Here is a 20,978-nt window from a genome sequence, read left to right as displayed (position 1 = left end):
ATGTGTTCCTTTTTAAAGGTACACTGCATTCACTTTCTCAGGGGAAAGGGGCATATTTGTACCGTTTCACAAACAAATGCTTTAAAATAGAAAAGTATAATAGAAAGGATGGATTCAGGACAGTGTATGGTGTTAATGCCACTTAAATGCAATGGAATATGGTACCATTATGTCACCTTACTGAAGGTACTAAAGAAGTATCCTTGACGGTGCCAACGTAATGACAGTGTTTGTACCTTTAAACATAGTTTTTTTCTGAGCGTACAGAAGAATGTTCAGAAAAGAACGGTTTACGATGTAAAGTGGACATCAAGGAAGAAGAAAGCAGCTCTTCAAGGCCGAGTTATCTGGAGTTGGCACAGTTATTTCAGTATGATCACCAGATAGAGGCTGGATTGAAGCACCTCTCTCAGAACTTTAAAAAACTTTATATCTCTACTGTACCACTGAATAATACTGCAACATTCACATGTATGAAAAGAAACCAAAATGTGGAGTTTGAAAGTTTTGAAGGTGCTCCTTGCAGGCAAAATAACTGCCCTATGTAGGCACAGATTTAAGATCTAGAAAAGCTCCTAAAATTCTACAGCATTTTGAAATGACCAGTTTATTAATATAATATATATCTAAAAAGTTATTTAAACCTCAAAACACCATTAAAAGTCACACCATGTCTTACTGAAGGCACTGTGTATGTAATACATAAAGTCTTGATGTCATCAGAGCAAAGGAACCAGCTTAACTGCCATTCTTTATAATATAAGAGACAAGCTTCAAATCACCTACCTCTCCTTTTTCTCTTTTGTTTCGGCTGGAGGGAGAAAATGACCATTAGCGCGCCCATGTTGCCCCTTCCCTTCTTTATCTGCTCTGCTTAGTGGTCCGCAAGTCCTGTTGAGGTGTCTTTTGCTTCAGAGAACCCCGCACCTTCCTCACGACAAGAGTGACAAGTCTTCTCCGTTAGCTCTACTCTTTTCTCCTTGTTCAGCGGGATGCACTGGACACTAGATGAAGGCTGCAAGGTGGTCTTCTCCAAACTTTGACAAAATGATGAATGTTTGTTTTCCTCTCATGGAACGCTCCTTTAACTTTGGCTCACTTGAGGAACTAGATAAATGAAGCTGTGTGTGCTTTCTGTTAGCGCTGACTGTTGCACGCTGTTTTCACAAGTGCGGGAGAGAAAGGAGGCAGAGCAGGAGGAGGAGGAGGAGTAGAAGGAGGAGGGGAAGTGAAAGGGACAGTTAGAGAGCAGCTACCCACAAAAGCACAGGCAGCGTTCAAAGTGTCCACTTCTGCCACACTACTAAACCAAGCGCACGTCAGATAACAGCTGATAATAAATACTGCTGCGACAAGAGCACTGTTTCAAATCAAGAACAGTAATTATGTAAAAGCAAGGCTAGTCTACATTATTCAAAATTCATAAGCAATTTCTCAACCTTAGAGCTTTAAAGCACAGAGAGCCAGATCATCTAAATCAGTGCTATTCAACATCTGACAACCTTCATTTGCAATTCTGCTCAGCTATTTCTCCTGATAGAAATGTGCGACGGCTGCATTAAAGAGATGGCAAAACAAGCTGAAAAATGCTAGAATCCCCACATGAGCTAGAATGACTAACCACACAGCTTATTAATCAAAAGTTGTGAGACTTACAGTTTGCAAACAGTTTTTCTTTCTAATCAGAAAAGCCTTAATGGCCCAGCAGCTGCAATTACAAGGTAGTATGTATAACTTTAGACAGGTTAGAAGGAATACAGAATGCCCGCAGGGATGAAATGATCATGAACGCTACTGAAGAGAAATTGCATGGAAGAGGCCGTGCTTAACATTTCCTCACTTTCAGTGTGACTGTGTGGAGATGGAAATGCAATGACATTTTAAATAAACAATAATAATAAAGAGCTGAGACTACAAACCCATTTATCTTTTTTTGTTGCATATTTGCACGAGTCTCCTGTGAGTCATTATCCGTTATCTTAACTGACAAAACGACAAACAAACAGCAGTGAGATTCCTTGTGAGTCACTGTAAGAGTGTCACGCAGGTGCTAGCTGCCACGCTAGCAAAATTCTAGAAGTGTGGCAGTGTTTATTTCTTTTAGTTTACACATTCATCACTCAGGTATGAAAAAACAAGTGCATAACAGCCAAATATATATAAATGTTTTAAGACAACAGAAACGAATTTGAAAATATCAAAGAAATACAAACATGGAGAGCTCTACTGATAGGGCCCTAAACAAATATCAAAGGCTCTATGGAGCGGGGTTCAAAAGCTCGAAAACAAGTAAATATCCATGGTTCTTTTCATTGAGTTTAAGAGCCTTTACTGTATCATGACTTTGGACACAATCTCTACACATTCCAGTTCTTAAATGACTCCATGGCTCTTCAACACAGTGAAGAGAACCATTGATATTTGCATGTTTTCATTATCATTATATTTTAAACCTTCAACTTGGAATGAAAAACATAAAGTGTCAATGGAAGTGTCGTTATTTATTCTCATTATGTGTATTACAGATTACAGTTCCATTGTTACAAACTATTGCCATAAGGCAACAATCATATTGTTTTGTATAAAACCTGTTAAATCCAAACTGTTTTTATTTGGAGGAAAAAAACTTCCACAGGTTGAGTTTACTTAGCCTAGCCTTACCATGTGAGGTGCGTGGGGGCGGGGGGGGAGTACACGAAAGACTGCGACAGGAAGGTATGTGATCACAAACATATATTATGTTACTTAGAAAGTCTTTGGCTCCCCGAAGGAAATGGTGGGGGAAAAAAAGAAGAAAAAAAAAACTCTTTATACTGTTATCAGGCAAAAACTAAAAAAACCCATTATGAAGTGTTAATATGCACAAATTGATCACAGAGCACCACCAGTTATCTTCTCAGAATATACCCAAAAATGTGACAGTCTCAGCCAGTGGGGAGCGATCTCATGAGAAGCATCCTATGAAACACAAAATGAAATGTGTGTCTTCTTTATCCTGATTTCTGTCCAGCCCCCTCCTGAGCAAGCTAGTGAGATTTACAAGGCAGGGATTTACACCTGCGAAGCAAGACTAGGAAGCGACAGTAGTTTCAAGGCTGAAATACAGGTGTCTAAGACAAATGTCTGCTCAAAAACTATTGTTCCAAAGCAAACTCTCTGAAGCTTATGAACTTAATTATGGTTAATTCATAATTCATAGCCGAATTATAAAAAATGATCTCTACTGAAGTGATTCATCTCAGTCCAGGTCACCAAAATCCTAGTTTGCAATCTGCTCTCTGGCTAGTCTTATAAATACAAAGCTAGTACATTCAATTACATTTAGCAGTGTTTGGGTAGAGCATGGATTGCTGACATGTTAATACAAAGTTAATAACCATAAAAAGTGAAAATAACTGTTTGTAAACATTTCAGAAATGATATTTGTCTTAGCCACTGACTGAATCTGCTTCTGACTAGGGGAGGTATAAGCAACAGCGTGAATAGCACAAAAGTATAAGTCTCATGCCTGAATAAATCCTTTTTGTTCATACATTTGATTCCTAAATCTAAAATTCTAAGAATTGAATTCAACCTAACCTGTGGTATAAGTTGCACAGGTTTCAACCCATACATTAACCTTCACAAAATATTGTTTTGAAGCAATTTTGAAAGTATATGGTCGCATTAGACTGAGACAAGGGGAAACCTAGTCTAATACAGGTTCCCCATAAAACTCTGGCCAATAATTCTGTTGATAAGACTGTGGGTGGTGAGGTGAGAGCACAGGCACACCCATTTATATGAAATTCTTCTGTCGCATGCATGAACAAAACATCACCTCACCTGAGAAATGGGCCAAAACATGAAGTGTTACTCAATCGATAAAGTGTTGTGCTGTAATAATCAGATCATCGTTCAATCTGATGGCAGAAAATAAATAAAATTGCCGTGTCCAGAGTGGAACTTACTTAAAAATGCAACAGCAAAGACACATTTCCTCCTCAGCCTCAATCTTGCAGATGATACATCAGAGGATTTTTTTGTTCTGTCAGATCACAGCCTGACTCCGCTCTCTCTCAGCGCCTTTGTGTGTGCATGTGTCTGTGTGTTTAGCTGTTTAATTCTCATTCTGTATAAAGTAATTAGTAAGATTACCCTAGGACTATTTCACAGGCTAGAAAATCTAAAATGGATAAATTGCTGCTGTTGCTACTGATTTTAATGATAGAAATGTAGTACATTGGTAGTAAATTTATACAGTTTGAAGACTATCTCTAGATCTTGACACCTATGAAGTTGTACAATTTTAAAATATCTAATAATCCTCTTCAGTGATGGCAACATTGTGATTAGACTAATTCAGGCTGATGAAACTGTAAATGCATGGACTGCCTTATGCTGCTTTATAGCTCAATTCAATTTTCAGGCAGTATCATGAACAAGGAATGGAGAACATGATTAAGACACAAGCCAGCCCACATTTTCCCCACAATTTTCAAATGCTAGTACTTGTACTTATACTGTGGCCTATTGGTGTGAAAAATATATTCCTTAATTCTATTTCAGTCCTTTATATCTAGTCACTAATTTCTCTTTTTATGGGAGAGTTGGGTAGTAGTAATTTCATTATAGTTGTTTGGATTTGCTGTTAGGAAATCAAAAAGAGGAGAATAAAGCCTAACAAACTCCCAACTTCCAATGCTGGATGTACTAAGATGTACCACTGCTGTTCTATAGGGAGTTTTTATTTTTAATCCCTAGTCAAGTTGGCTTCTGGCAGCTACTTCTACTTCAGTCATTATTTCATCAAGGTAACAATATTTGTACTTGAGCTTGGTTTTAGGCCATTCCACCCACATCTGCTCATATATCATACAGTCTCTAACATCTCTACAGCACCCACCCTGAAATACTTCAGTACAACTCAAACAGCATCAAACACGTTTCCTTAGTTCTGGCACTGTCGGTAAGAGTCGGTTATATGGAGTTAACCCTAAATAAAAGGCTGGATTTACATCTCTTAAATCCTATTTATTTTCCACTGTAAATGATAAATACAGGCATATGCACTCCACTTTGTTCCAGGCTGACGTTATTTTGCCATCTATGGATAAAAGAGCAACTAAAGATAACATAGCCATGGCTCTAAATAATTTTATAGCACAGTTGTGCTGGTTGCATTAAAACACTTCACATTAGGCAAAAACCATTCTGATTGTTTAATAAAGCCAATGGAATTATTCCTATGGTAATTATGGGTAATCAAGAGGCACAGTGAGAACAGATGATTAATTAAGACCAGTAAGGCAACTTGGGTGAAGAAGCCCACCAGAGTAAGATGTCTCCCACTTTTTTTCTTTCCTGATCAAATGAGGTCACATCTAATCTCAACACATTTACTGAATGGCTACGATCCAGTTCAATTTGAAGTTTCATCTGCATGACTGCACTCCTGAGATTCAGTACCTTGAAAACGTTTTGGGGTCAGCTGATCTCATTTTTTAACACTGGATAAAAGTTTAAACACCCCTGCTCAAATTACATTTTTGGCTGATTTTCTAATAGAAAAATAAGTTAACATCCTCTACGGGGAACAAAGGTAAATGTTATATTTCTTTAATTTTATTGCACAATTTATTTGATGAGTTTATATTGGAATAAATAAAATATAAAACAAGGCCACATTTTATGTTTTATTTTTTTCCCAATATTCTAATTCAATAAATAAATAAATTGTGCATTAAAATGTGCAGAAGTGTGTTCTCCGTAGTGTGCTTATTTTTACTCAGAAAATCAACATCATTTGACCAGGGGTGCCCAAACTTTCGGATACAACTATAGTTGCACAAAGGGGAAAAACATGCATGAGTGGAGCCATGAAGACAGCACCACATTTGAGAGGATTTTTTGGAGGGGAGGAGGGGGATAAGAAGTCCCCCAAATTTTTGGGGCAAAACAGTTTTCTGGAGTTTCACTGACTAGCTATCAGTTATGTTATATTTCAGTCTATATATGCTGCCTTTGGGTCAAATTCTACAGAACAACAATATATAATATATCTGGTTCTCACACCAGATGACCACAGCCCAACAGACTCACCGTGTCAGCGTCTGGATGAGCCAAAATGTCCTTCAGTTAAATAATGATAAAACAGAGATCATAGTGTTTGGCAGCAAAGAGAATTAGTTTCAGTGAACATCTTGATTCTCAAGCTCTAAAAACCAAAGATCAAGTCAGAAATCCTAGCGTTTTAATACACTCACCTTCACTAGTCACATAAAAGCAATCATCAAAACAGCCTTCTGTCACTTAAAAAACATAACCACAATCAAGCGCTTGGTTTCCCAACAAGACTTGGAGAAGCTCATCCATGCTTTTATCTTCAGTAGAGTGGACTATTGCAATGTTCTCTTAACTGGACTCCCCAAAAAGACCAACACACAGTGACAGCTCATTCAGAATGCTGCTGCTAGAATTTTAACAAGTTTACGTTACTCCAGTTCTAAAATCTTTATACTGGCTTCCATTTAGTTACAGAATAGATTTTAAAGCGCTGCTACTAGTCTATAAATCAGTGAGTGGTTTAGGCCCAGGATTGGGGCAGCCATGGGCTGGAGGTTAGGGGACCAGCTTTGCAATCCCCTGAGCGGACAGGACGTGCACCTAATCCCCCAACTGCTCCCCGGGCGCTGCGGACAGAGCTGCCCACCACTCCGGTAAGTGTGCTCACTGCCCCCTAGTGTGTGTCTTCACTAGTGTGTATGTGGTGTTTCACTGCACGGATGGGTTATATTGCGGAGGTGAAATTTCCCCATTGTGGGACTAATAAGGATCTCTTAATCTTAATTAATACGTTTTTTATATGTTTAAAGAATATAAACCGAATAAGTTTCTTAGATCTATGGACTAAGGTCAGATAGTAGAGCCCAGACTAAACATGGTGAAGCAGCGTTTAGCTGTTATGCAGCATACAACTGCAACAAACTGTCGGAAGATCTTAAATGTGCACCAAATATAGGAATTTTTAAATCCAGGTTAAAAGTATTTCCCTTTTCATGTGCCTATTATTGAGCTTTACAACTTGCACTTTAGCTTTGTTTTAATTCCCTTTTATGTTTAACTCTATTCTTACTGTACCTTATTCTTCATAAGCTAATTTAATAACAGGTAAGTCCTTTGTTTCAACTCCCTATTATGTTTTTATACTATGTCATGTACTTTTTACTTTATGTTTTTGTAACTACCTTTGCAAAACCCTTTTAGATCAGGATCTTTCTGTGTTTGTGTAAAGCAAATTTGAATGACCGCTGTGTATGAAAAGTGCTATACAAATAAACTTGCCTTGCATGCCAGTTAGAGCGATAAAATTATGCAACATTATCAGCCAACTTGCTGGAGATCATTCTATAAAACCTAGATGAGTAACAGATGCAGGATACACCAGGGGGACTTTGTACACCACAGGGGGCAAGATGCCACTTATGATTTTAATTTTGTCATGTAACAAACAAAACTGGCTACTGTTCCAGCTTATTTCTCCTAACTGTGTACATTTTTGCATCATCATCCTACACATGCTAAGCCCATGTACAAATACGGTTTACCTTTAGAGTAAATGACGATTACTCTGAGGTGGAGAATTTCTCCCATTTCCCTCTACATGGTGGCTTTGTGGGAGAAAATACAGCAAAGTACTAACACTGTAATAGCACCACTTAGTGGAAAAGTCTGGACAGCAAAAGTGACAGTACTTGGAGTCACCACTCAGGGGCAGTATGAGACAAAGTTTTTAATGCTTCAGAAGCTCTGCCCCTCATTTCTTTAAGCACAATCTCGAGCCTCGCCACCCTTATACATCCCCTTTGCCATAATACAGCATTATAAATGAGAAAAACACAGGACATAGACTAAACTCCATTAAGATCAAAGCACTGCTTTTAAATCATGGGTAAGATGGTGGCACAGGTAGATTCACAAACAATCCGTCTTTCAGATAGTAACATTATTACAAAGCCTTCAAACCGGCTGAAATTAAAATACAGCAGAGAACTGTGATATCCGGAGGCGAACGGACAAGTTATTTCAACTGAAACTGAAGTGTCTCTGTCTCGGCTCTGTTCTGCCTTAGACAATGCAGAGGACTTTGAACCTCTTCTGCAAAGGACTCTGTTAATGTTCCCCAGGTCCCTGTGACTAAATGTACCCATGCTGCTAGATTTCAGAAAGCAATTCTTCTGCTTTACACTGTAGTCAGAAGTCCCAGGACAGCGTCCATCCCAAATCTTTCTGCTGTTCATCATTAAGAAAGATGTTACTTAAGAATACATTTAATTCATACTGAATCTACAAAGTAGTTAGCAACTCTAAGAGCAGTTTCCTCTCTATGGTAGCTCAGTTTTGGCATTTTGGCATAATTTCATGTGGAGAGTCAACTTTCTACAATTCTGAAACTTTTCCCCAACACTGGACAGAGAATGAAAAAAATAAAACAACAACAACAACAAAAAAAACTGTACAGAACTTGTATGCTATAATATATTTTCCTCTTTGTGCAAGTGCCTTTATATACAGTGCTGTACAGTTTGAAACTATGAAACTATCTGCGCTTATAAAACACTATTTTAAATACAAATAAACATTAGTACAAATTAAATACAAAACAAAATTAATTAGAATTTCATTAGCAATATAGCTCAAAAAATTATTTGACATTATCGGTAATATCGACAATAAAAATTGACAAATATTTAAACTGTTGATTTTTCTGTTACACTTTCAAAGTGATGTCCAGCCTAGCAGGGGTAAATGACTTAACCGGAAGAGGGCAGCAGTTCACTAACAGTGGCATACCTATGTGAGCACATAGCCTAGGGGCATGAATTACAAAGTAGTCACATACAACATATGCAAATCTGACTTAGCTTGGTAAGTAAATATACGGGTTCCACAAGGAGAGCTTTGGAAATAGGTAAGCTAAACTAAAAGGCTTGCTGCACAGATAAACAGCTTTAAATATCATTTTCTCAGGTGTCTTTTGCACAGTACTCCAGGAAAGGTCTGTCCAAATGTGACATGCTGCTTTGTTTCAAAAGCCATATGATTAAAGCATCAAAAAAGTCAACAGGGTCAGTGAAACTACAGCATGTGTAGATCTAGGCTAACAAAAGGACAGCTCGAACATCAGCACCAGTGCTAACATTAGCTTTCCCTGCCAACTGGGCCAAGCAGCAGGTGCCAAGGACAGGTAGTCAATGGTATGCAGTCATGCAGCCTCTAATGAGCATAATCACCTGCTGTTTCTAATTACGGCCAAGTTAGGACAATGACCTCAACGAGTACACAGAGCAGAGCTGGTGAACCACATTCAAATAAACAGTTTTACAAGACATACAGTTTGTCAGTGTTTACAGTTTTTTCTTCATAGACTGAGGGGCAGTTTGAGAGGAGAGAAGAGCAGCGTTGGCAGGACTAAACCACGTCAGGCTGTTTCTGCCCACAGGGTGCTGTGACTACAGGGACAGGTGTGTGTGTGCAAAACATTTCAGAAAAGACATACTAGCTTTCACATCTTCGCTACACAAAAGAAAAAAGTAAGTATCTCCAAAATGGCAACTTCACAGAAGGCAAAAACATTATTTCCTTTTAATGTAAGTAAATGCAACAGGGTTTTTTTCCCAAGTAATTTTGGACTATTTTTATTGGTTCACTCATTATTACATTTTGACACAACCTGAAGGACAGCTGCTGTGTTTGAATTATACGGAAAAATAAAAAGCAGATACTTGTTTTTTTGGACAGCGGTAATATGTTAGATGTTAGGTGTGGGTAATATGATACGATAAATTGTCATATTACATCACAACATGCTCTTCAGAGAGTACCGTGGATATCACCAGTCCTTAAGGAACACTGACCAACTGCATTTTCTTACAAAGAGCAGAATTATTTTTAAATTTTTTATATACTTTTATTATCCAAAACTGCAGTTACATTTAAACTTTGAAAAAGATGCACATTAACCAATATCCCAGTAAGTTAATATAATTGTAACATTTGCAGTGAGCATCTAACAAATGACATGGCATCTGCTCTGTGTGTTATTCACTACATAACAAAGATCTTGCACAGTGCAACTCCTGTCAGTGCAACTGACTTGATAATATGCAAGTGGAAAGTTTATGGAACCACAACTAATCATCGAAGAAAGTGAAGATACACAGGGAACAATAATGAATTGCACTGCAATCATCTCTGTTCCAACACCCTATGCAAAACTGCTCTGCTAAAAAAGCAGCACTCAGATGCACATCTAAAATCTGCAAACAAGCGTTTAGACAAATCAGAACTCTTTTGGAACAATATTCTCTGGTCAAATAAAACAAAACTAGAACTCTATGGTAATAATTCAGCTTATCGTGTTTGAAAAAAGGAGGGTTGCATGTATGATCCCAAGAACGCCAAACACAGAGTGAAGTACGGAGCTGGGAGCATCATGACTTGTGCCTGTTTCTCTGCAAATGGTACTGTTGAATTACATGTCACCCAAAGAAACATGAATGAGTGATGTCCTGGGACACATTCGAGGAGAATTTAATTTCAATGGCTAAGTAACTGAGTCTGTGGACAAGATGGACATTTCAACAAGACAATGACTCCAAAAATACAGCCAAAATAACTTGAGACTGGTTTCTACAAAAGGTGAAGATGTTTGCACGGCCTCACCAATCTCCTGACTTAAATCCCATTGAAAATGTATAAAGGCCTTTCGAAGTGGATGTGTACACTAGCAGTATATTCAGGTTCTGTGTTTTAATCCTGTGTGATTTCAGTATGTGTAATGACTGCTGTGTGTATATTAATGTTATATTGTAAATGTATTCGCGTTATACTGATTCTCAAATAAACTCATTCAATCAACCAAATCAAGTAATACAGTTCACTGACGTATCTGTTTTTCTGAACCAATGTAACTAGAGTAGCATCCATTTGATACATCAGCAGGCAACCGTCAACTTCAGTGATCCACACACGTCCTCCTAGCTCCACCACAGGGACCACTGGAGGGCCTCAGTGTGCAGGTGCACAGCCAGCTGTACACATCAACCTACTGCTGAGGCTGAACCACAGAGTTATGGCTGAGTTCATGGGCAAGTGATTCATCTCTGCCTGACAGAATAAGAGGAAGAAGCAAAAATACATGAAGTTTTAGATAAACAAGAACATCAATAAATAAATAAATAAAGCTGGCTTCACTGCTTCTTTACAAGCATTCCATATCACACACAGTGCCCTACATTAAGATATTTAGTTTTTACAGGGGAAAATCATAAGCCATGAACTGCTTTAAAGCATAAAAAAAATAGTTTCCTCAAATTATATTTCTAAGCAGAGCGAGGAAAATGTTATGCCTTGTGGCTACATGGCTCTTGCACAGTTGAGTATATTCATAATTACGTTGTTTGCTAAGGCTACAAAAACTAAATTACCAAACAAAGTCAATTTTGCATTATTACACATCATGGATAACTTTGCTCTAAAAAATAAATTTCTGTTCCCATAGGCACAGACTGCCTTTCTACACTGTCATCAGACAGCATCTCAGAATCTCTACCAGCTTTCATCCTGTGCACATGCAAAATGTTGGGCTTTTCTCTGAAAACAGTTTACTTACAGAACACAGACAACGTATTAGCCTTTCAAGTGAATTACAAGTTTTCAAGTATTTCGAAAAGCTCCTTTAAATGGTTTTACCTTTTAAAATGACTGAGATTTTGTTTGGTATTCCCCCAGCTGCAAACAGTAAATAGAAAAGCTTTGAAGCAGATACATCAATTGTTTGAGCAGATTTAAGACAATCAAAGTCGCAGTTCAGTTCACCAAAGTTTTTATGCTTTTATGTGTAAACAAACATGAAACAAACATTAAGTTACATTTTTTAAAGATAAAGAAATCTGATTTGTTTTCTGTGACCACTGTAATTTATTATGACCAATCAAATTATTACGCTCTCCACCAAGCACCACCTTAATTTCCTCAGCACTCCCCACACTTCTTAGTAACTGTTGCTCAAGGCTTCAGCTCTTCAGTGCGTCAATGTTTAAAATTGAAGCTCCAGTTGCGGTTAAAAAATTAAACAGGACGTTTAAAAGTGAGATTCCGTCCTGTGCTTTTGCCTACGATTATTAGGTTTAGGTTTTCAAGCTTGCTGTGCCTTTTTTGTTTTTGCACATCTCAACTGCCTAATTGTCTCAGTCATATTGTCTTCTTTGGATCCACCTGCTGTGCCAGTATGCTTTAGCCTAGGAAGATTAGGTTTAGCTTTTTAAGTTTGTCGTGTTGTTTTTCCTCATCTTTGTACATCTCAGATGTCTGATTTTACCTAATCATGTCATCTTTGTTGGGCAAGCATGCCTGTGGAGAGCAGGAACATGCTTTATAGAGAAGGGTGCTGGAGTCGGTTGAGTTTATGTGAATCCTGCATGGTGATTGCTATTGTTTTGTACCACCACTGAGCAGAAGTGTTGAAATAGGTAGGCTGATGACTGCACTGCTGTCAGGAATAGACTATAACCTGATGTTATGACATCATTTGGAATTTGTGTCTAACAAGTTCACCTCCTCCATTTTACCACAGACCTACACAAAAACTGTATTTTTGTCTATGCCACTTGTGTGTTAATATTGTTAAAGGTTTCAAAATGTACTCCACTCCATACAGGCTATTTATGGAAACTAAGCTGCAAAAATGGCCCATCCAGAGTGAATTATTTGTGTGATGTCACACAAACCAACACATTTACACGTATTTGCCCGTTCCACCTAATGCAATTTAGCCCTACCCATTTACACTAAATTTATACTGTGTCTCAGCCTTCCCTTTTTTTTTGAATGAGGCACATCACAGGGCAGGCAATCAAAACAGAAGTCATATATACAGTATAGAACAGTGTTAAAAGGCACAATACATAAACCTACATAAACGTTAAGTGGACACACAAACAAAAGTGTGTGAAAAGGGGTCTAGTGGTCTGCATCAACCCTTTTAACCCCTTTATCAGAATAACTAGGATTGTTGGCTCTGTGTGAAATGCTTTGACTCTGTTGAGCTGCTAGCAGGAAATGCGGGGTGAAAGAAGATGGATGAGAACCCCCTGATGTGAAAACAATTCATGCCTCTCCAAAAACGATGATCATGTTGAGATGAAAGACGCCACAGCCAGAAGTGTTTAACACAACTAACATTGCGCCAGTGATGCATCCAGAACTTACGGTGTTTAAGCTTAAAGAACTTCATAACCCTTTGACACAAACAAACTTAAAATTCCACCCAAAACTAAAATTCAGCTTTCTGACAATATGCCATATATACTGTGTGACTTATTTCCCTGTGAAATCCAAGGACAAATCTACCCTACATCTGCAGAGTCAGTGTATACAGATTGAAGCTCACCTGCCATTTTTCTATGACTCTATAGCAAGACATATCACCAGTAAGATCAGGAACTGAAAACATTTACTAACAGTGCTGAGGAAAATGGTCAAAGATTTGTACATATACACATTTGGCTTTGCATTTTTTTTCCATCTTTAACATTTAATATTTGTGTTTAACAACTGGTAATACTGAAAAGCTCAGTGAATCAGACGATATAAAATGTATGGCTGCATCACTACTTTACATTTAAAAAGAAGATATGTCTGGGCAGTTTTATTATTAACACAATAAAAAGACTTTTATAAATGCCGACCTGCTTGCTCACCTATGCAGACACAAATCCAGTTTGCTTTACGTTTTGTAATTTATACACAATCCCATCACATGTATGTGTCCCATTAGCAGTCTTTAAGACAAAAAAAAAACACACACACACACACACACACACACAAATCAACTGAGTGACCTCTAAAATCAGCTGGAAACTGCATTTTCATTGGCTACTGTCGACTAACTGACCAGCAGATCACAGGGTGATCAACGGTAATCAAGGTCTCTGACCCATCAAGGTCTTCAACCAGTCAACAGGGACTGACACTGAAAACCAAGAAGGTGTTGACAGCTTCAATAAAAGACTCTAAGCACTTCCTAACTATCAGCCATCACTCAGGCAGACGGTTGGGTATATCAGGTACATCAGCCCCAATTTCACAGTTAGTCCAGGTTTAGTTCTGACAGGCTGGACTCCTTACCTATTTATAACCTGGCCTACTCAGGTGCACAAGGGAAACCCTTTCCCCCGGAGACGACTTACAAACTGTAACCAATATGTCGGCATGTCTCTCAACCCTGTAACTGAGCGCTTAGCATGCTAGCACTCCTGTGGCTTCTTCCATGTCAGGGCCACAGCAAAGAGTCACACATACCACTCTTCTAGAAACATTTAGCAGCTACAGATTCATAAATATAAAATCTATATTAAACCTACAGTATGGTGCATAATACATGTTTAAATGCGTGCATTAATGAAATGCATACCAAGCACTGGTACTCTAAAATAACTTCTTCCAAAGGCAACAAAGCTTGATTACATCAAATGGAACCTTACACAGTCATATAATTAACCAGACCAAAGCGGATTTACAGAAACAATCTGAAGCACCCAGCAAATGACATACATTACGGTTAACCAGGTTTTTGTTATCCATCAATCCATGGAACACGGCATCAACAATAAGCTACCAAACTGTGAAGACGGAGTGGATTTCTCATCTAATGTACTGCACAGTTAAATGCTGCATAATCCCGCCCTGACCCCTGATCAGAATCGGCATCGGCCAATCATGCTGAGGGACAATTGCAAACGATATTGACCCAAGACCCACCACAACACACTGATTATCCGTAATATTCAGTGACCAATACCGTTACGCTGTTACACAATTTATCAACAGCACTACCTGACTTGTAATGTGATTAGTGTGGATCATATCCCATACAACTAACAACATTGCCTGATCTTAATTATACACATAGGATACATCTCATATTTCAGTTTCAAGTTATCCACCAAGTAAAATTCAGTCTCATCATTGGTCGATTATAGTGGGACTAATATAAATTTACATCTGTATCTCAAACAAAACAAAAAGACTACAATAACTATCACATTCATGTTTTACGTTTTGAAACTTGTCTTTCATTTGTCCTGCCCAGCCTGGTCAAAGCCAACTCCCACTGTAGCAGATCTCTGTATCAGGTGGTCAGTTTCCCGTTTCATCAGAGTACCGCCAAATGCACTTCTAAGGACCTCCAGGCCAAGGACAGCACATGGTACACAGTGTTGAAAAATACTGCACTCATGAATCACAGCAATAAATTCATAAAATAAACAACTGTGTAACTTCATCATACCAAAACACTGACTTCTGACACAGTCATGATGAACAGACCAATAGAAAGGGTAAAAAAAAAAATCCTGGACTAATCTTTACCTTAGCAGACAAAGTTAAGAACATCTTTTTCCTTTTTCCATTTTATAAGAGAAGTACGAGATTTTGTTACAACAGTGAAGTTACATAATGTACACATTAAACAATGTTCAAAATTTGATGGAATTGGACAGCTTCACATCTAAGTAATATTGCAGTCATATATAGCTCATCAATCATCCAGAGAGACCCGAGTCAGCAGTTTTGTCAAAATATATGCGTTAGAATACAGCTTTTCTTTGCAACACTTTCACTGATTTGTATTTCCCATGATAGGTTCTTCTATAATCCAATATCTCTTTCGATCTGTTTTCACCACTCCCTGCTATTCCCCAATTCTCCTTTCTGCCCTTTCCTGCCTGTCCTTGTCAGTAGTATTCCATACTATCAAAAACAATTACCTTTCCTATGCCTATTTGTTGTTTCTCCTGTATCCTGCATGTCCCAGCATTGCTTTAACCCCTTAATACCAGGGCAAAACAGGCAATTTCTCCTTTTAATTTACTCTTTTCTCAATGATGAAGCATTTTTTGGTATGTAAAGAATATGATCTAACAAAGCCTAATAAAAAGACAGATTTTTATTTTGTTATTCACAAACTACCATTTTGAGTAAACAAACAGTCACCTCTTATAATTACTTTGAGGAAGCATATATATCGTAGCAGCTGAGCATGCCATGTTCTATTTAGTTACACACAAATGAATAATAGGAAAACAGTACATATATACACATTCATACATACACACACACACAAAGTTGTGTATTAGCCTTTGATACGACTAACGTTAGAATACAAGCTTGGACTTTTCAGTAGCAAAGTGGCAATGCTATGATCTCTACAGCCTAACAGTGGCAAAAGGGAAAAAGGCTACTGCCTACAAGCTCACGGTCAAAAAGTTTTAGGCAGCTTGCTCAAAAACAATAAGTCCTTAGCGATTACATCCATCATGTGCACACACTGCATCCAACAATAAAGGCATCATTCCTTTATAAAGAGCTTCATTCCAAAATGGTTTACATCCATTTGTAACAGGCAGAGGTTTCAAATGAATAACAGCTGACATTTGTCAAACAGCACATTTTTATTCCTCTAGTAAATGTGGTATTAATCACAAAATAGCATTGATATTTCTTGTATGTGAAAAGCTAACTACCAACTACTAACATCATGAGAAAAAAGAAAGTTGATGAATGTGCCAATTGTGTTTAAACGAAACTCTTCCTCTCTAAACGATAGAAAACATGGTTGCACAAAGAAAACTCCAATTCCACACACTAATATCTTCGTATCTTACTAACCATGCTCTAATTTTACTGAAAGAAAAACCTGTAAGCTTTTATCCTCTTTGGACACCTTCAAAATGAATCACCTTCACACTATTCTAGGTTGATTCAGCATTGTTTTCCAATAACACCGGCATTTAAATGATGACAGGGACAATGACAGTGTTTCCCTCCAAGAATATGTCAATTGCATAGAAGGAGTCTTCTAGGATGTCAACTTAATTCAGTTACTCGGTCTCAAGATGGATGTGTTGACACATTATGATGATTAATGGTGCTTGCATTTCAAAAGATTCAGGCTACACTGCGCTGTGATGACTCAATGTCAGTCCTCAACACATGCCAAATCTAATATCAAATTACCACCACATCAAGCTGAATTACATTTTGATACACTGGATGCAATTACCACTAACTTGTCAAGTGGCAAATAAAAGAATCAATGACTCATTCAAACCATTTACAGTCACTTTGTTACGTAGCATGACTCATGTATACACAGGATGCACGCTAAACACAGTCTTTTTTTATAAATACACAGAGGCCAGAGTTTTGAACTGATGTTAAAAACATTAAAAGCCCTTGGCTTTACACTATGTTGTCCATGTGTAAATGAGGAAGCTATGTATCTAAATGTGTCCATGAAAAATGCACAAGGTTAACCTGACTGGCAGAAATGCATAGCTGAATTATGTATGACACTTATTAATATTAATTTGAACCAGTGCCCTGGTTCATTTATGCATTTAGGTGATTTGAGTTTGGTCAATTTAACACATCTAGAATCTTTCACATCAGCTCGAACACATGATGTCAAGGAAGTTCTAAGGGTAAGTTCATACAAGAAGGCCAAAACTGAAAACAGGCCATGGCACACTACAGCTGTTCCAGGATACCTCACAGGTGCAATTCATGTTGGTAAGGGTACAACTGAGTTGTACCCTCAGGGAAGTCAGTGACTACAAAGCAAATTAATCTTGCATCTTGGGTTCATTCAGTATACGGCAGCACAACAAACCATATTTTTATTGCCACGAGTTCCCCCAATAAACACATCCTGAAGGCCTGAAATGGCAGAAAAGATAAAACTACTTCACACACAGATTGGCAGGAACTACGACTGCAATAATAATCATTTTTATAGCAAAATCTCAAAAGCTTCAATTTTAAACTTGTACTCATGTCACAGCAACATGTCAAAAGTTAGAACTTCAGTTGTTTTGTAAGACCCATAATAGGCCTCAGTAAATGCATTTTCTGCTTTTATTTTTATGTACAGCTATTTGTCTCAACTCAACTGATGAATTAGCATCCAATTAATATCTTATTAAAAAATCAGCTAGAGTAACTGGATCAGATAATTTTGTAATAATCATGACAGGCTGTTCAGGGAATGCTGAATGTTTTTCTAATAACCTTATAGTTCATAAAAAAGTTCTTGCAATTCTGATCCAAGTTGCAATTAGTAACCTATTATTTTTATTTTGCACAAATAAAACTAGTGATTTTGTAATTTTGCATTTTTGCTATTTGCCTAAAGGAAAGATTAGTTAGATTTCTAGTTACCCAGCAAAAAAGGTCTGTACATCCAGACAGAGACAGACCATTTTAATAGCAATTAACTGCTTCACACATTGTCATTAGGATCTCCAACAGCTTTATCGAACATCATGTTTTATGTCCATATTGTGCAGCCCTAGTTCAGTATCTGATGTACACAGCTTGTAGAACCAGGTAAGCTCAAGAGCTCTCTGGCACTCTCTAAATGCTCCTGCCCACGGCCCATCCATCTGGTGTGTATCAGGCCCAGACAATGCTCATCATTAGCCCGCCTGCACCAAGGTCTGCCTCTTATTTTTCATCTCTGCTCTTTTAGAAGATACAGGCCAGAAGGAACAGCTCCTCTGGCTTTTAGACAGCCTAAGAATAGAACCTGAGAGAATGCAGCATTGTAGCTCATTTTATCGACTCCTTAAAACTGACCTCCACAGACCTTGGGCTATAAGATTTCTAATATTTCTTGGTGCTGTCTAGTGAGTGAGAAGCCATAAAGTGCGCAGCCTTGGCTCTGAGTGGATGGAAAATTGAGAAGCGAGGAAATGGGGGAAGTGATCAGACTGCAAACAGCCACTAATTCGACCACAATGGACAGGAATTGCATAAATACATACATCACTAATGAAGATCGGGGTAAAGCAGCAAATAGGGAAGTCATTTTTTGATAATTGACATTAATGTGGTAAAATGTGTATTACCGCTAACCTCAATTTCAGACTAAATACGCTGTTGCAAACATCTTAATCATAGTCGCTCTAATTATTGATTCCAGATACATGATCTACATACATATCTGTCATGTGCAATATTAGCCCATGCAGCTGAATGCAGATTGAAGTAGTGAAGCAGGGGTAGAGAGCTGGCAACTCTGAGTCATCCTGCATCTGTTCTGGGATCAGGTCCAAATCAATGTGGTTCATTTCCTGTTTCTGTGGTTCAGGAACAGGACCAGAATGGGCTCATTTGAAACACCAACCTGGAAAATCAACAGAAAGTAGACCTTGTTCTTGGAAATGTATTTTAGAAGTGGCTTATCACCAGCAACAACAAAATCATGTTGTAATTTGATATTTTTCACATCAAATTTTATTAAAAGTGCAGATTCTTAACTTTCAATCGAGGTCATATTTATGTTTGTAAGTAGGTAGTAATGGACAGTGTGGCCAAAAAAACTGAGATTTGATGTAAACCACAGTGTGTGTGTGCATACACGCACCGATCAGGCATAACATTATGACCACCTCCTTGTTTCTATGCTCATTATCAGCTCCACTTATTATATAGGTGCACTTTGTAGTTCTACAGTTACAGACTGTAGTCCATCTGTTTCTCTGCATACTTTGTTAGCCCCCTTTTACCCTGTTCTTCAGTGGTCAGGACCCCCATGGACCCTCACCGAGCAGGTACTATTTGGGTGGTGGATCATTCTCAGCACCGCAGTAACACTGATGTAGTCCGCTGGTACAAGTGGATCAAACACAGCAGTGCTGCTGGAGTTTTTAAACACCTCAGTGTCACTGCTGGACTGAGAATAGTCCATCAACCAAAAATATCCAGCCAACAGTGTCCTGTGGGCAGCATCCTGTGACCACTGATGAAGGACTAGAGGATGACCAACACAAACTGTGCAGCAGCAGATGAGCTATTGTCTCTGACTTTACAACCACAAGGTGGACTGACAAGGTAGGAGTGTTTAATAGAATGGACAGTTGATGCAGCTGAAAGCAGGAGGCAGCACCACAAGCAGTGCAAAACAAAACAGAAGCATGGCAAGCAGGCTAAAGGCTAAATCCCAAAATACCTGATGTTCTTTGCATATTTCTTTCTAACATTTGCTCTCTTGACAACAAACTGGTGCAGGAGGTTCTGCATTTTCATTCTTTTTTTCTGAAATACAACCAATCAGGCTGAACTCATTGCAGGTTTTGTGCTGTATGTATGCTCTGCTATGCTTGTTTGTAGCATGTCAGTGTAAAGGTCATGACAAAACTCGTTTTCTCTTTAATTAATTTTGCAATTAATCATGTTACACACAGCATTTGAAAAGCAAAACAACAGCAACAGCTCAGCATCTAAGTGTTGAAACTAAAGACTGGTATTTCACCATCCCGTTAAGGCTCACAGTACACATGTTATAAAAGCCCTGAGCATCTATAATTGAATCATATTCCCATATACAAGCATGCCAGCACTTTATGATGAAACTGAAGAGCGGACATGCAAGATTAATAATTGATTATTTAAGGAATTCTGCATATGGCAGATGAGGAGAGCATGATTACATGCTTGAATGTGATTTATATTTATGTATGACTGTCTTTACAGAGAACTTCTGCTGCACACAAAGAAATGGTAATGTCAAAAATAGAACCATGAAAAAAATCAAAACCTCGTAGCCGATATACAAAGAGAATTTACACAAAACCAACATAAAATCGTCATATCCTATGTGCCATCTGTGTCATTACTGAATTCCTCCTAAAATTGTAAATTAGTTCTAAATTGCAATCTGGCTTGTCATCTTTGCACGGTTACTTTAAACAGTCTGATTAACCAAAGTTGGATTAAAAGAATTAACTTGCAGCATATCGCCACTCACTTTATTGCCCCTTCTGACTCTCTGATCCGATTCCCCTCTCCTGTCAGACATGTCAGGTGCCTCAGCGCATCGACACATTAATCGCAGTGGCCATCTGCTGTGAAGGCGCTGTCCTATAGCACTGACA

General features: G+C 38.2%; 1 protein-coding gene across 6 annotated transcripts in view; it reads right to left on the bottom strand.

Annotated features, from left to right (window-relative positions):
* The window catches only part of kcnip4 (Kv channel interacting protein 4), a 195,422-nt gene that overhangs the window by 93,897 nt on the left and 80,547 nt on the right, over positions 1-20,978 (bottom strand). The window contains exon 1 of one of the 6 annotated variants that reach the window (XM_036597411.1): positions 787-1,160. The exons of the other annotated variants lie outside the window; for them this stretch is intronic. Within the exon in view, the coding sequence (XP_036453304.1) occupies positions 787-844 (58 nt within the window). The 5' untranslated portion in view covers positions 845-1,160. Of the gene's footprint in view, positions 1-786; positions 1,161-20,978 lie in introns of those variants that run through there. 6 annotated transcript variants of the gene reach the window in all.

This window comes from Colossoma macropomum, unplaced genomic scaffold, assembly GCF_904425465.1.
Source record: "Colossoma macropomum unplaced genomic scaffold, Colossoma_macropomum, whole genome shotgun sequence".
Classification (NCBI taxonomy): domain Eukaryota; kingdom Metazoa; phylum Chordata; class Actinopteri; order Characiformes; family Serrasalmidae; genus Colossoma; species Colossoma macropomum.
The sequence above is the reverse complement of the archived record's forward strand: the minus strand, read 5'-3'. Positions and strand labels throughout refer to the sequence as shown.